Genomic DNA, 15,761 nt, shown 5'->3' with positions numbered 1-15,761 from the left:
GGGCTAGGGGGGGGGGGGGGGGGGGGGCACCGCCCCCCTCAGCAGTGCATGTAGCTTCACCATTGAGAGAAGAGTCGGGGAAAGAGATGAGATACAAGGGCAGTGGAGTGGAGGGCTCTGCCCTTGAAATGACCAGTCTAATAAAGCTACCATATCGGATCATTTCAAGAACATACTCAATTGCCCATCATCTGATAGCTTTATTAGACTGGTAGTGAGAAGAAAACCTATATGTAAATTTGATTTAGATAGGCACTGATTTACTGCTGAAGCTAAATCAGAGATGAGTGAACTTTGTAGTGGCGTACATGTTGACATGTTCCCCAAAAAATGTCAACCAAGTGACTATTTTTTAGTTTAGTTTTGGCCAGCTGTTGATTACTACCTTATGGTACAAGTGTTTCCTTTGGAGAAAGGTGTGGCTGCTCCTTTATTACTAAGCTGGTAGGGTTGCTGGAAATTCCATTAACCTCGACCTTCTCTGCTGCTGCATTAATTCATGTTTCAAAGCAAAGAAACATCATCTCTCAACTCAGTCTTGAATGCTGTAGGCCGTCATGTACTTATGTTCATCTTCCTGTCATGCTTTGTGCTCTGTTCTGTCACTCACGCGACAGCCCATTTTACTTAATTTTTTGGAGACAACTGATGCACTAGAGCCGTCCTCTCTTGACATTATCAGCACACTTCAGCCGCCCATTATGCACTGGAGCTTCTGGAGACCTGCGTTGAATATGCCAAAACCATCTCAGACAGTGTTGGACAAGTTTCTCTTCAATTGGTGCTACCCAAACTCTATCTCGTATATCGTCATTCCGAACCCAGTCATTTCTCGTGTGGCCAAACATCCATCTCAACATGCGCATCTCCATCACAACTAACTATTGAACATGTCGTATTTTAGTCGACCAACACTCAGTGCCATACAACATGGCGGGTCGAACCACCGTCCTATAGAACTTGATTTTCAGTTTTGTGGCACTTTCTTGTCATACAGAATGCCAGAAGCTTGGTGTCACTTTATCCATCGATCTTTGATTCAAAGGTTCACATTTTCATCAATACCTCGGATCTGCAGCATTGACCCCAAATATCGAAAGGTGTTCTTCTGATGCACCACCTGCCCATGCATGTTTATGCACCTCACATAATTTGGTTTGTGGGATTGGTCCATAGGTCATGATATTTATATTCTGCTTGGACATTATAGATGTTAGGCTTATTAATACATTGTCTCCCCACCTCCCCCCCCCCCCCCCCCCCCCCCCCCCCCCTCGTCCAACAGAGTATTGGGATATGTTAGTAGTTATAGGAATATACATTTGGGGTACTAGAATAACAATATAATGCTATGCCTTACTCTGTCGTAGTTATAGTGATGGTCAGTGCATTTTCTGCATTTGAGTTCTCCCATTTTTGTATTTTGTCAAGTTATCATGAAAAAAGGATTTCATCGACATGTGAGAGGTACACTAGCCTTGACTTTCCTAGTCTATCTACATGAGACTTTTTTGGCAGAATTTTAACTTGCATTCCTTTTTAGGGACATAATCTCTTTTATTATTCTTATTAGATGAAAACAACTAGAAATTCCAACATCTGCAAAAATTATGCCGAGAGATGCCCTCACTATATGGGTTATATATACAAGCATTGTATCCATCCATTACATATTGATCATTGAACATATAAACTCTCAAAAAGTCGTAGGCAGGACGAGGCTATCCACGTCTGCTTTAGATCGCTATGAATAGTTCCACCTCGCAATGAATAGTTCCACCTCGCAAAAAAGTCGTAGGCAGGACGAGGCCATCCACCTCGGCTTTAAATCGCTATGAATAGTTCCACCTCGCTTGCGCCACCCCTTGTTAATTCGATGCCCCGCCGGGGCCATTTTTATCATTTCAAGCATCGGAGTATAAAAGGGAGCCGCTTCTGTGGAGAAGACCTAGCCGCTCTTCCCGCACTCGCGCCGCTCCGTTTCCGCTTCCTCATGCCTCACCTCTCTCTCCCCCTCGACCCGCGCCCGCGACCCTCGTCCCGCCGCCGCCGCTGGAACCCTCGTCCCTCTTGCCGCCGTCGCCTCCGCTGTCGAGTAGTGAGCGAGAGCAGCGAGAGGAACAACGAGCGAGCGAGCAGCCAGCCTTTCATGGCCTCCGCCCTCTCTCTTCCCCACCCCTCTCCCCTCACCACAAGAGAAGAGAGGCAGGGAGATCGACCGAGCAGATCAGGCGGCGGCCGGCCATCGGACGGGAGGGCGCCCAGATCCATCCGCCCCGATCCGGCCATGGGCCTGGACTCAAAATCGCGAGCAAGCGGCCGTGTGTCTCCTTCCTTCTGTTCGACGGGGCCATGCGTAGGAGGAAGGAAGGAGGAGAAAGGAAGAGGCCGCCGGTGTGCGAGGTACGGCGTTGGAATCGATGGGGATGGTTGCTCCTCCCAAGGTAACCAACTCCTCCCCTCTTCTCTTCTTCCCCCATTCTGTATCTGCATGCATACGCGTTTCAGTTCTGTACATATTCAGCTCAAACTGAACCCCAATCCATGGGCTGTAGCATCCGAATGTAAACTTGGGAATGGGAATGCTCCAAGACCCAAACTAAATCCAATCCAAAATACATACACATATGCCATCCCTGAAGTGAAATACACCAACCCAACCCACTCCAATCCATGACCGACAATATATCAACCCAACCATCTCAAAGTTTTGGTTTTGGACTACTGAACCCAATTTTCAATCTGAGCCTACCCATGAACTGAACCATTCAGCTCTGTACGTATGTTCAGTTTGATCAACTGACTAGCAGACCAGTGGACGTCATGAGGTTCCACTCTGCTAGACGGGAAAGCATGAGGGAGCAACTTTGATTGATCCAGTGGGACGACATCCAGGTAACAGCGCTAGCGACTCAAATCTGCCGCAGGGACGGCACAGCTACATAGATGTGTGTAATCAAAGCTCCCTGCTGCACTGCAAGTGAGAGCAGACTAAGTATGGGTTGTGAGATGGGTGCTGTTATATACATGCTCATATATAGTTTATGGGAGAGATTACTAGCTTACATATATAGTTTAGTTATTAAGTTTCTAAGTAAGTTCAGCCTCAGAGTACAGATTTTGTATCTATTGCTTATTTAATCACTTGAGATCTATTCTCTCCGGTTCATACAGTATGTTAGCATTTAACTTGGAAATTGCATGCTTACTTCAAAATTGGAATGTGACTTTTGCTTGCTGATAGATTCAGTTATGGCATGGACATGTATGCTGAATATCCCCTCACTGGACAAGATTGGATTTTAGTGTATACAAGCCCTCCTCTCAGCTGCTCAGGTAGTTCTTCTTTCTCATTATCAATAAATAAGTTGGTTACAAAATATGCTTGAAGATTGCAACAAAGAGAGATTACCCGGGAGACTAAAATAATTGGGAGCTTCTGATTGGACCCTTCAAGCAATAGTGTTGTTAATATGTTAATTATTAGATTATGTTACTAGAATAATTATTGGAGACACACACATGCACACACACACAAACACACAATTATGTCTGTTCATGTATTATATCCTTGAAGGGGAGCCTTGGCGCAGTGGTAAAGCTGCTGCCTTGTGACCATGAGGTCACGGGTTCAAGTCCTGGAAACAGCCTCTTACAAAAATGTAGGGAAAGGCTGCGTACAATAGACCCAAAGTGGTCGGACCCTTCCCCAGACCCTGCGCAAGCGGGAGCTACATGCACTGGGGCTGGCCCCCCCCCCCCCCCATGTATTATATCCTTATATGCAAACTACTTTTTTTTCCTTATACACAGGGACCTATGTTCTATGTTGGATGCATATTTTTTCACCGCTTTTGAAATTATTATGGTGCATCTGTGATATACCTAGCTTGTACTCATTCCAACCGAAGGAGTGTGTCTTTAATTTTCCTTTTAAGAAGAAACCTTCTGCAGTGATATGTCTCTATATTGGCAAATGATTATGATAGAAATACCAGGAAGCTAATTGGAACTCATAAAGTTCATGAGCATCACGGATGACAGGTTCACCTTTTTTCTTTTTTTTATCTTACTCAGAGCCCACAGTGTGATAAATTTTATTTTATGTCTGCAACTTTTGGTATCACAAAGCAAGGATGAACCCCCTACATCGTACCGCACCTTCAACTACTTCATTTGTTGTGCTATTGTGGATGTACCTACCTGATATTTGAATAAACTTTAGCCATTCAATATACATACCCGGAAATTTAGACGCTCTTGTTCGTCACAGGCATAAACACCTTACTGCAAATGTTCTTTGTGTCTCGCCTCCTCGTCGTGATGGGTGGCTCCTACAGCTTCGCCATGCCAACCATCTCCATGAGGTACTTACTACCCAGCAGAATTGACTTCTTATCACATAAGAGTTGTTGTACACAAGCTAAGAAATTCGTGTCGCTGCAATAGATAAAACTGGTTCTTTACTAATTAACCATTGTTTGTTAATGTTTTATTAGTGAAATTTGATTACTACTATTTTGATCTTGAGAAGAACATGGCAGGTAGCTGTGCTTCTTGATGAGCGGGCTAGCCATGAGGCGAGGAGCAGCAAGGTCTCATTTTCTTCCCCAGTTTTTACTCCTTGATTTATGGTTTTTCTGAACACATGTGTGCAGGTCTGAGAGAAGAGGAGAAGGGGATGAATCTTGAGGAAGTGCTTGGTGAAGAAAATATGGTCTCTCTCTCTCTCTCTCTCTCTCTCTCTCTCTCTCTCTCTCTCTCCGTAGTCATGTTTATTTGTTCTGCAGCAGGCTATGTTATTTTGGTGTGCCAGAGAGTAGTTATTGCCAGAAGATTACATTCTTCATGTGTTACATATGTCTTCTTCTTTAGTTTCTGGATTTGGTGCAGGTTGACGATAATGTTTTTACACCCTAATTGATTATATCTTGTACAACAACTGGTTCTTTTAATGGTAGTTCGTTACCTGGTGTACTGTTCTTCTGTTGACATACTCTTTGAATTTTTACGACACTAAACAATCTATTTAAGTCCAGTTTCATCCTTTTTTATTGCTGCTATTTCTCATGGGATATCCAGGAATTGAGAACACATATTTTGTAGATGTTCCTGATGGCAATGCTGGTAATTAACAATGAGAAAGAAGGAAGTGAGATTGGATTTGTACTAGGTATGTTCCTCATTCTCTCCCAGTCCTTGTTCCTATCCTCGCCCTGATGTAACTACTTCTTCACAACTGTTGGATGTGTCTTAGGAGATGAATGCCATAGATTGTTTAGATTCTTGTTAGTTGATCACTAATTAAACTATTTGTCCCCTTGTTAAAGCAAATCATAGTATGTAATATCTGGTGATCGGCCGGCTGCCTATTCTTGTCTTCCCGCAGGACAACGCCTCCCCAAGATCTGGACCGGATGCCACTGCGCGGCGTGATTCCGGATCGCGAGCAGATTGCCGCCATATTTATCTCTCTGTTTTCAGAGTCCCTCCCTATTGCTATCTCCCGCCTGAGTTTGCGTCGCTGTTGTGCGTTGTCTCTCCATTCATGCCTGCTCTTGACAGGAGCAGCACGGGCTGCCACACAACATGCTTTACCTAGGACGGACTGCAGGTGGCCTCTAATATGGGTAGTGAGGAGTTCAATTTTTCTATACAATCTCTAGGAGTTTAATTAGGTAGCCTCTAATATGGGCTCTTGCCCATTTTATGTCCAAAATCTAATTGACCTTCTAAGTTTGCTATATATGCTAAAGGTTATCATGGTTTTAATTGTACTGTGACTGGTTTACGGTTATTATTTTCTGTGTTTTCTGGCAAGTGCGCATGTTTTGAAATTAAGCTTCTTAAGAAAATGAAAATTATAATAAGGACAAGCATGTTTCTTATCTTCATAATTCAGTCATAAACTAATGGTCTTAGTTATATGGTGGTCTTTGATCCTACCTCAAGGAACAAAGTTTCCATCCTCTGTTCGGGGTTATTCAAAGCTTGCCATTGTTTTTCAAAAAATTAGTTGCAGAATATTAATGCCATCATATGCTCTAATTCTCTGGTAGGCTGATTCATTGTGCTCATTCGATAATTCTATTACATCAAGTTCAGGACGATATTGAGGCACGTGGCACCAATGATACAGACTCGTGTGGTGTTATCAAGCGTTAAAGAGCTAGAAAAAGATTTCGCAAGGGCAAGTTTTCATGTTCTTTTCCTGTCTCCCGTCTCAGATTTTTATCCGTTCTTGTTTCCAGCTTCTTTGTATCCATAGCCTATTAATTAGTACTACAGTTGTTGCTTGTGAGGGGCCTAGCAACATTGCTTCATGCTGGTATAGTTTCTTTCATATTTTCTTTAGTTTGGGGACAACAATAGTTCTATGGTCCTGCATGTATAATAGATGTACCCATTGTTTCGCTTGCTCTGCTCGGTTGAGTTCTTCTCTATTTTCCTTTTTAATTTTTGACCTTTATGAAAGGAAAGGGACAAGAGGGCAGGCCTGGCGCAGTGGTGAAGTCCTCCCCACTTGTGCCAAGAGGTCCTGGGTTCGAACCAGCCTCTCTGCATTGCACTTTGCAGGGGTAAGACTAGGTTCCTATAATCCCTCCCCAGACCCCACCTTGTGTGGGAGCTTCTATGCACTGGGTCTGTCCTATGAAAGGAAAGGGACAAGCGCTTCGCCTAAAACACCTAGGTACCAAGCCTGCCTTTGTCCTCTGCTACATTTTGCATAATCTGTTGTTTTGCCAGTACCTGATATACTTTTATATTTAAATGCAGCAACTCACTATTCCCTAAGAGCGCTCGTCGCAAATTCTTTGCTTCACCTTCCAAGACCAAGGGAGCTGCACTGCCCGAGTCCATAGTCATACCTAGACGAGTTATTTTATTTCCTATAGCTCTATTACTTTTTCCTTGGAACCTGTCTCTCTATTCCCCTTTACAATACCATACTCGGGAGGCAAGAATGAAAAATATGCTTGAATTGTAATGTGGGTCCAAAGAAATATGTGTGAATGGAATAAGAATTGTATATAGTTATTGATACAACATCTTCGAGTATATAAATTAAATGACACCACTATCTGAAAGTTACTTGTGTCTGCTTCCCCTCTTGAAATTAACATTTTGTTTTGATTTTTCGGTATATTAGTAAGGTCACTCATCAAGGAAGTATCTTCTCGGTACTTGCATGATGAAGGAAAAAAATTGGTTTTCTAACTGCTTTGGAAAGTACAACTGTACAAGTATGCGACATAATAATGCTTGGAAATTGGCAAATGGCTGCATCATTTGAGCTATTTTGGCGTGTCTGCCATCCGATTGTTGCTCAGTTTTTCTTTTGAAACGAGGCTATCTAGAGTATTTCAAGTTGTGGTTTAGGAAGACAATTGTTGGTTATAGTGAATGACTTCGTCGGACTATTTGTTCATTTGGCTATCTTAATGCAGTCCCATGTGCATACATTTTGCAGGCGTCAGTGAAGATTTGGGAGGCAGAGAGGGATTGCTCAAGTGGAAACAGAGCAAGAACCACAAGGAGCTCAAGATATGTGCCCGAATAATATTAATGTACACTCTTTCAATACATGACTTACTCTTGGCCTTTGCGCCATTGGCGCAACTGGTCATCTAGTATATGGAAAAGTTCTAGTGAGGGCGGGAAAACTTTAGTTCCACAAGTATTTTGGGTTTCTCTGGTGCTGCTTGGTGCTGGAGAATAGCCTATTTGGACATAATGTTGTGTGGGGAGAGGGAGGGATGGATCCCTCTCTCAACATAGCATTGTCAGCTTTTGCCTCGAGGGGCCTTGAGTCTGTTTTAGTAAGTGTTAGGTCTGGAGTCTGTTTTTTTAAGCCAAGACCGTAGAACAATTGTTCCACCGTAATTTTTCATTAATTAAATATGTACACATACAAAAGCCTAAGAAGGCAAACAAGAAAAGATTAACCAATGCCTGTTTTATGGAACATCATAAAGATTTAAAGGTTATTCTGAATCGAGGTGTGAATCTTGACTGCCTTGTCTGCTTTAGCTCTTAGCTCTACTTCTGCCATGCCTTCCTTTAAATAGAATTTCCAAGTATCAATCGTTGGTGTAGCTCTTCTGAAGATCTTGTCATTTCTGCTCATCCAAAGACTCCAGCATCCCATTACAATCAAGTCCATAGCAAAATCTGGGTCAAGTGCTGTCAGGCATAGGTGAATCTCATCATATGTGGACATCCGTCGGTGCTTGTTGGGAACAATGGAGTGCCAACACATGAGAGCAAATGGACAGTCCCAGAATAGATGCACACTCGTCTCTTCTGTGTGCTCATAGCATAGGGCACAATTATAGTCTTCTAGGTACATACTTTTTCTTTGAAGCAAATTCCTGGTATGTAAAAGAAGCCAGAAGAAGATCTTATGTCTTAGTCGGCATGATGTTTTTCACAGTAGTTTGAAAGTGTTATGAGCCGACTGATTCCCTTGGATGGCTTTGTACATCTTAATGGAGGAGTATTTTGGTGCTGACAAAGTGTAGGACCAGATGTCCTTTCCCGTTGAAACCTCTCTGTTGTTGAGCAGCTCTTGCAGATCATTAAATTGAACAAATGCTTCTTGAGACATTGGTCTGTGGAATAAGTGGCTAATATCAGTAGTCTCGAGAACATCCTGCAATGAAATATTCTGTTTGATAGCAAACGGAGTGCAGCTCTGGGTATTTGAGCTGAAGAGGAAGCTCTTGCCACTTGTCACTCCAAAATAACACTGTGTTACCTAGGCCTGGTTTGCATACTGCATGATGCTTAAATGTATCAAGATGTTTAAGCACCTGGCAGTTTGTACTGGTAATGAGTTTCCCAGATTATGTTAACCCAGGGGATATCAACTCTGTTGAAGAATTTATGAATGAATTTAATGAGCAGAGCTTGATTGTGGACTTGTCTAATCTAATCTAACATATAAAGCCTTCTAGAGTACCCGCCATTCTGGAGGCCTCGCGCGCGCCCAGCATTCTTGACCGCCCGATGGATTCATCACAATGTTTTTTTGGCTGCTGGCGGCTGGTCAACCGTCGACTTTTTCTCACGTTCCTGGCCATGTCTAGAGAGGATGATGAGTGGGCCTCGTTAACTGTGGGGTCATGCAACTGAAGTGAGTTTTTTTGTGTTTTTGGGTACGAGAGGTGTGCGTCCCGTGCTCGCTGATCGTGGTCTGGGTAAAATAACCTACCCCAATCCCCTTCCATCGCACGCAGCCACTCCTCTCGTCTCCGTCTCTCCCTTCCGCCGCCGCCGCTCGCAGCTCCGCCTCCCCGCCTGGCAGCCGCCGGAGAAGAGCTGCTCCGCCTCCCCGCCTCACCTGCTATTCCTCTCTTCCTGAGGGCGCCAGGAGCATGGCCTCGATCTGGAAGAGGAGAGGTCCGGAGTGTGGCCTCGATCTGGAGAAGGGGCGCAGCCGCCGGGCGATTTCAGCCAACTCCGACGATTCCGGCGGCCATCTAGCATCTTCCCGTGCTCTCCTATCGTTGCCCTACCATCTCTACTGATCTAATTCGACCTGCAGGTCCTCCAACATCATCAGCGGCTAACCCTAGCCGCTCGAACTGTTGGTGTGCAGCGTCGCCATGGACACCGGCGCGGCGCCTGCACCTACGACTGTTTCCTCCGACTACTTCCGCCTTGCCTACGAGGCATCCACCTCCTGGTACGCCCCCTCTCACCCGGGCACACCTCTGCTTGAGGCTGCTAGCGCTTGTGGTTTCCCCTTCCTTCCAAATATGTAAAAAGCTGTGGAACCTTTCGATCCAATAGTCGATTGTAGAATAGCTTATCTACAGAAGCATGTGAGGGATTAGAAATTTTGCACAGGCTTGGAATCCCTTACTATGTTGATCTAACTGAGAATAATTTCATAGGATGGACTCTTTGGCGATGGAGAGCTCAGGATTCATCACCCCAACTGAATCCACCGTGCTATCACAGGTTCCCTCCTCCTAGTCTTGCATTGCCCCAAAATTTCTCATCGTCTTGCAGTTTGTTTGCTTTGTTGATTTTGCTATCCTATAGTTCTGAATGGGTCGCTATCACAGGTTCCCTCCTCCTGGTCTTGCATTGCCCCAAAATTTCTCATCGTCTTGCAGTTTGTTTGCTTTGTTGACTTTGCTATCCTATAGTTCTGAATGGGTCGCTATCACAGGTTCCCTCCTCCTGGTCTTGCATTGCCCCAAAATTTCTCATCGTCTTGCAGTTTGTTTGCTTTGTTGATTTTGCTATCCTATAGTTCTGAATGGGTCGCTATCACAGGTTCCCTCCTCCTGGTCTTGCATTGCCCCAAAATTTCTCATCGTCTTGCAGTTTGTTTGCTTTGTTGATTTTGCTATCCTATAGTTCTGAATGGGTCGCTATCACAGGTTCCCTCCTCCTGGTCTTGCATTGCCCCAAAATTTCTCATCGTCTTGCAGTTTGTTTGCTTTGTTGATTTTGCTATCCTATAGTTCTGAATGAGTCGCTATCACAGGTTCCCTCCTCCTGGTCTTGCATTGCCCCAAAATTTCTCATCGTCTTGCAGTTTGTTTGCTTTGTTGATTTTGCTATCCTATAGTTCTGAATGGGTCGCTATCACAGGTTCCCTCCTCCTGGTCTTGCATTGCCCCAAAATTTCTCATCGTCTTGCAGTTTGTTTGCTTTGTTGATTTTGCTATCCTATAGTTCTGAATGGGTCGCTATCACAGGTTCCCTCCTCCTGGTCTTGCATTGCCCCAAAATTTCTCATCGTCTTGCAGTTTGTTTGCTTTGTTGATTTTGCTATCCTATAGTTCTGAATGGGTCCCCAGCCCAGGCAAACCAATCTTAGTGGAATCATGGAGATCAAAAGATTTTGCTATGTCAATATAATTCTATGAATTATATATTTCTTCCTGGAGAGTAACCTGTGTAATCTTTGAAAGCAGCCTCAGCTTCGTGTTTATGGTGCGGCTGCGTGGAAGCCAGTGACAAGTACAGCCACTCTCTACTCACCTCTATATATGTATGGGTTAACTCCCTCGAGAAAAGGAGTCTTTGCAAGGTCAGCCAGTACTCCGCTTCAGGTTCAGTAATATGCAGAAATATATGCCATCTTTTTCAATAGTCTGCTCGCCTCTTCTACATAAAAAGGTGTTTTGTTCTATTTTTTTCACTGTTTATGTTGATGGACGACAGAGCAAACTCTGTGATTTAAATAATCATCAACCACATGTCAATCATTTCAAATAAACATTCTTTTTTTTGTATTGAAGATGTGAAATTGCTGCTTGGTGGAGGTGCCAGGATTTATGAATTAAGCTATCTGATGGTGATGGTGCTTATATTTTATAGTTTTACCTTTTTATGCCCTTCAGAATTAACATGCATCAATGAAAAAAATGAATTTTTTGACGTTTACAATTTTGTTTATGTACGTGCCTTATTTAGACCACCTGCATATGTGAAGGCATCGCTCGCGCCCAACGTTTTTGACCGCCCGATCGATTCACCACAGACGGCGATGGCACAGACCAGGAATGTGTCGGCGGTGGCGCTACCTTGACAAGGAGGAAGACACTCTGCGACATCATCAACCTGAGGCGGCAGCGGCCCACATGAGGGGCAGCAGGACGGGTTGAGGTGTGTGGACGGCGTGGATGGGATCGCGCGGTTGGTCAAGGCAAGATTTCCCTTTCCGATCTGCTATGTCCTCGCTTCTTTGAGCATGTGTTGATGTGCAGGCTCACCTTTGCAGGTCTTGCTTGCCGCTGTTGGATGTAAGCAGAGGCGTTGCGGTGGTCGAAGTCTCCTAGGCAGGTTTATCTGCTTTGAGATGTGCCATAGTTTGAGAGGTAAGCTCTGGTGATTGATTTTCTTTGGCCGTCTATAGGCATCTTTGTTACATGGAATTAGGTATCTTAGATAAAGAACTACTATCAAATAAAATATGCATATGAGTTTCCATATCTCTTGGTTATTTATCCTAACCAATTACTTAGTATTACTTAGAGTGTGTTTGTTCGGGCTACAATTTCCATGCCTACAGCTGAAGGAGCGACTGTAGCTGCAGAGAGGCTTCAGAGCATGGTAACATTGTTTATGAGAAAAATCCACGACGGACTAATAACCTACTTCTTCTAGGAAGTATCTACTGTAAGTTTATGACTTGGTGCTAGCTGAAGCTTGCATTTTCTACCAAAACTGCTATTAACAAAAGAACTCTAGCGACCCAGGATTTTATCTTTAACTGCTATTAAACTCACAAGAGGGAGCATTTTAATAACAAAAGAACTCTATCCATGTTTTCTGATATACTGTGTATATGCATGATGTACTAGCAGTTCCTATTTTTTAACTATTGCGTACCAGAAAAACGAATTGGTAATAAATTGATGTATTGAATTATGTTATGAGAGGGATTTGTTCATTTCAAAACTAAGGAAGTTGTCAGTTCAAAAAAATACTAAGGAAGTTGGATGAGCTTAAAGCACCTATTCAGCAGTTAACTGAACTTTTCTAATTGTATTTTAAATCCACAAGAGGGTAAAATCAATGCTCTTTCCCAGATCATCTAAATCAGATGGATGGGCTCCAAACTCCCAGTGTCGTTTGTCGTTTTTGTGTTATAATTTTTTACTTGAGTGCCTTTGGACATATGGTACTATGGAGAGGTGACATTAGCACAATTGATGGTTGTTTCTCCTCCCCTATCAACCACATCTGCTGACTCTATATGTCAATATATCAGCAAAACGAGATATCATTGTTTTATGGAGTTCACAGATTATTGAAGATTTTTGCTGCCATGGAATTGTGAGTTTGTGACTATACATTCTTGTCCTACATGTGAGTTGAAGATATATTGTCTCTGTATATGAATATAAATATCCAGGTATGTAAGCAAGTCCTAACATTTATTTACATATTTATCAATGAAATGCATCCAGGCAAGTCACATCTTACATACAATTGCCCACTTATAGGTAAATTTGATGATTCATAAATTAACCGGTTGGAGATCGGTAGACAGTCAAGTGTATTGATAACTGGAGTTTAGAGCTCAGAATCCTTCTAATTTTTCTACTAACTGTATTTCTTGACAGCTTCCAGAGAAGAACAAATACTCTTAGTCATTCTCTGGCATGTATAGTATACAATACTAGAGATGTGAATGGATGTAGTTCATTTAGTAGAGTATTAGTAGGTGATGATTTCTTTTCTTCACAGTCAACTGGTGTATATCCTGATATGTTTAGCCTGTTCCATAATTAATTTGTAAAGTAGCCTGAACAATTGTACAGTCTCTCTGTGTATTAGTACTCTGTTTTTTGGGCAACTTGAAGAAATCAGTTTCTCGTGACATGTGAAAATGAGTTTATTTACCTTAACTGTTGCTTTTAGTACTCCCTCCGTTCCGAATTACTTGTCGCAGGTATGGATGTATCTAGATGTATTTTAGTTCTAGATACATCCATTTCTGCGACGAGTAATTTGGAACGGAGGGAGTAGTTAAGAAAGATGTTTGTGAGATAGTCATCACAGTGAAGCTTGGCGAAGGGACTTCTGGTGAGGCCTACAAGGCTGGAAGCACTGCATGTAAAGTGGTACCCTCTCATGGATACTCATTTGTCAACTAATAGATGGCCATACTAGAGAAGCACAAGCAGCGCACACACAAGGACCCTAACAGGTTGTAAATACCTGGATGATTATTCCACATAAACAAAGTCATTGTCATTTTAACACAAGAAGCAAGCATGTCCCATAACACAGATAGCTAATGTTTCTGTTGAGTAGCAAAATTCATTCATTAGTCATGGGGCATCAAGAAGAGCAAACACCAATGCTGCAAGGCATACCTGTTCCATATAACCATGCAGGAAGTAGTAAAGCCTTTCACCTTTGCAAGGCACTGTGATCCATGGCCTAGCTCAAGCATGCCATAGCTCCCTGTATAATGCGTCGCTAGAACTCCCTGCGCAAAAGGATTTATGCAGTTGATCATGAGTTAATTTAACCAGCATTTACTATATCTAAACTGGTACTACATGCAGGGATCAGTGATCCACCACTTGCCTGGCGTGCTAGCACCAATTTACGATATAACCGTAAGATTTTATTTCTCGAAATATAGGAGCTTCATGGACTACAGCACCCCGTTCCATTTCATCAATGAACCAAGAGTTTTACAGCGGGTAGGAAGCCAGGGTGCCCACAACCATAAGAAGTTGAAGATAAAACACATTGTGATTATTCAACACCGAATTGTGATTATTACCAAATTGAGCATTTCCCTCCATTGTGGGTTGGAATTTGCAAACATCCAAAAGGAAAGGAAAAGATAATGTATGAACCAAACTATCAAAACTACTACTCCCTCCGTTCCTAAATATTTGTCTTTCTAGACATTTCAAATGACTACTACATACGGATGTAGGTAGACATATTTTAGAGTGTAGATTCACTCATTTTGCTCCGTATGTAGTCACTTGTTGAAATGCCTAGAAAGACAAGTATTTAGGAACGGAGGGAGTAGAAATTCTCTATGCCCTTTTGGTTTTCATCAGTGCATAACAAAAGTGCCAAACAATCAACCTAGACAACGATATTACTAAAAGTTATTTAGTGCTAGAAAACAATGCCGGGTCTCCTTGAATTATACCCAAGTCCACATCTCTACTTCTTTAGTATCCACCCAGGAACTCATCACTCTCCAGGGAATCTCAATTCAGGTAGAACAAGCCAAGGAAACGCACAACAATCCCAAACAGCAATAGCAAAGCAAAGGAACCGAACCTGAGGCACCCGAGGCGCTGGAATTCGCCATCTTTGCCGCCCAGTCCAAATGACGCCCAGCCAGAACTAATGAGTGTGGGTTGATATGCTCGCCCCATGCGCGCCTCCACGGATCTTGCCCCACTCCACGGCCATGGCAACGGCCGGCACGGAGCGCACACGACACTACGACAGCGAGCACGAGACAATGGAGGGGGTCACGCAGCGCGTCGCGGCGGTGTAGGTGGTTCGCAGGTCGACCGCGTGCGGTGGGTGTCGGAGAGCTCACATTTTGTTGCGACAGTGCGCGGCGTGGCTACCGCATGCCGTAGTGAGGCGCAGTGCAGTGACACACGGCAGCAACCCTCCACGACGTGCCGAGGTGCGGCGTCCCCTCCTGCCACCTGTGCAACTCACACTATTGAGCTGCCGATGTCTTTGTGTGTATGAGAAGAGATGCCCAGAGCGTGACGGGATATCCTTATCTCTTTGGTCATTTTACAATTTAGCCCTTATGGTTTGCGCTATTCGTGAATAAGTTATATACCTTGCATGCATGCCCAATTAATGTTAGCTTTCAGTCACACTTTTAAATAATTCATTTTTATGCATTTTTAAAATCATATGGACCAAGGGCCTATGACCAAGGCAAAATAGTGCTACCCTTTTACTAAACTAAATCTTATAGATTAATCTTTCTAAGGAATCCACCCAGTCCAGGGGAGCAAAGCAACAAGGAAACCCAAGAACCCAACAAATTGTTGGATCATATCTTGTACTGTCAAGTATATTTGTAGTTAAATTGTTGATTTGAAAACAAAAAAAAATATTCATTTGTTGATGCACTGAATTCGTGTGCAGCGGCAAAAATAAAAGGGCAGTGGATGGAATGGATGCAAGTGCCATTCGGTGGTTGCGACGTGATGGTCCAAACGAAAAGGATGCATGGATGTGTTTGTTTGTGCAGTTAATCGGTGTGGGAGCATCATGGAGGATAA

At 43.3% G+C, this 15,761-nt stretch overlaps 2 protein-coding genes and 1 long non-coding RNA gene across 8 annotated transcripts; 2 read left to right on the top strand and 1 right to left on the bottom strand.

Annotated features, from left to right (window-relative positions):
- The first annotated feature begins 1,936 nt into the window (after window positions 1-1,936).
- Window positions 1,937-7,657, top strand: LOC123104684 (uncharacterized). Of its 5 annotated transcripts, XR_006450480.1 has the most exons (9): window positions 1,942-2,444; window positions 3,245-3,336; window positions 4,274-4,367; window positions 4,545-4,595; window positions 4,659-4,717; window positions 5,107-5,173; window positions 5,390-6,691; window positions 6,778-6,877; window positions 7,472-7,657. XR_006450480.1 is itself a non-coding variant. In XM_044526565.1 (3 exons), exons 1-3 carry the CDS (start codon window positions 2,353-2,355, stop codon window positions 4,447-4,449), a joined length of 360 nt encoding a protein of 119 aa, XP_044382500.1. In that variant the 5' UTR covers window positions 1,937-2,352; the 3' UTR covers window positions 4,450-4,493. The 5 variants fall into 5 exon arrangements, 1 of the variants encoding a protein (XP_044382500.1); XR_006450478.1 differs by lacking the exon at window positions 7,472-7,657 and having other exon boundaries at window positions 6,778-7,009; XR_006450479.1 differs by lacking the exon at window positions 7,472-7,657 and having other exon boundaries at window positions 4,535-4,595; window positions 6,778-7,009.
- A 513-nt stretch (window positions 7,658-8,170) lies between these two features.
- On the bottom strand, window positions 8,171-15,198 carry LOC123104685 (uncharacterized). Its single transcript, XR_006450482.1, has 3 exons — window positions 14,785-15,198; window positions 13,848-13,963; window positions 8,171-8,612 (listed from the first exon to the last, which is right to left on the bottom strand). It is a non-coding gene; the product is annotated as an uncharacterized lncRNA (long non-coding RNA).
- LOC123104683 (uncharacterized) lies at window positions 9,113-13,350 on the top strand. 2 transcript variants are annotated; one of them, XM_044526563.1, is made up of 5 exons: window positions 9,114-9,688; window positions 9,900-9,966; window positions 10,935-11,050; window positions 11,437-11,668; window positions 11,744-13,350. In XM_044526563.1, exons 1-4 carry the CDS (start codon window positions 9,609-9,611, stop codon window positions 11,549-11,551), a joined length of 378 nt encoding a protein of 125 aa, XP_044382498.1. In that variant the 5' UTR covers window positions 9,114-9,608; the 3' UTR covers window positions 11,552-11,668; window positions 11,744-13,350. The 2 variants fall into 2 exon arrangements, with proteins under 2 accessions (XP_044382499.1, XP_044382498.1); XM_044526564.1 differs by lacking the exon at window positions 11,744-13,350 and having other exon boundaries at window positions 9,113-9,688; window positions 11,262-11,664.
- Window positions 15,199-15,761: the final 563 nt, after the last annotated feature.

This window comes from Triticum aestivum, chromosome 5A (assembly GCF_018294505.1).
Source record: "Triticum aestivum cultivar Chinese Spring chromosome 5A, IWGSC CS RefSeq v2.1, whole genome shotgun sequence".
Classification (NCBI taxonomy): domain Eukaryota; kingdom Viridiplantae; phylum Streptophyta; class Magnoliopsida; order Poales; family Poaceae; genus Triticum; species Triticum aestivum.
The sequence above is the reverse complement of the archived record's forward strand: the minus strand, read 5'-3'. Positions and strand labels throughout refer to the sequence as shown.

Coding starts and splice junctions, on each gene's coding strand:
- LOC123104684 (XM_044526565.1), top strand. CDS start 2,353: ATGCGTAGGAGGAAGGAAGGAGGAGAAAGGAAGAGGCCGCCGGTGTGC. Junction 2,445..3,244: donor GGATGGTTGCTCCTCCCAAG/GTAACCAACTCC, acceptor GCTTGCTGATAG/ATTCAGTTATGGCATGGACA. Junction 3,337..4,273: donor CCCTCCTCTCAGCTGCTCAG/GTAGTTCTTCTT, acceptor TGTTCGTCACAG/GCATAAACACCTTACTGCAA.
- LOC123104683 (XM_044526563.1), top strand. CDS start 9,609: ATGGACACCGGCGCGGCGCCTGCACCTACGACTGTTTCCTCCGACTAC. Junction 9,967..10,934: donor AATCCACCGTGCTATCACAG/GTTCCCTCCTCC, acceptor CTTTGAAAGCAG/CCTCAGCTTCGTGTTTATGG. Junction 11,051..11,436: donor AGAAAAGGAGTCTTTGCAAG/GTCAGCCAGTAC, acceptor TGCCTTATTTAG/ACCACCTGCATATGTGAAGG.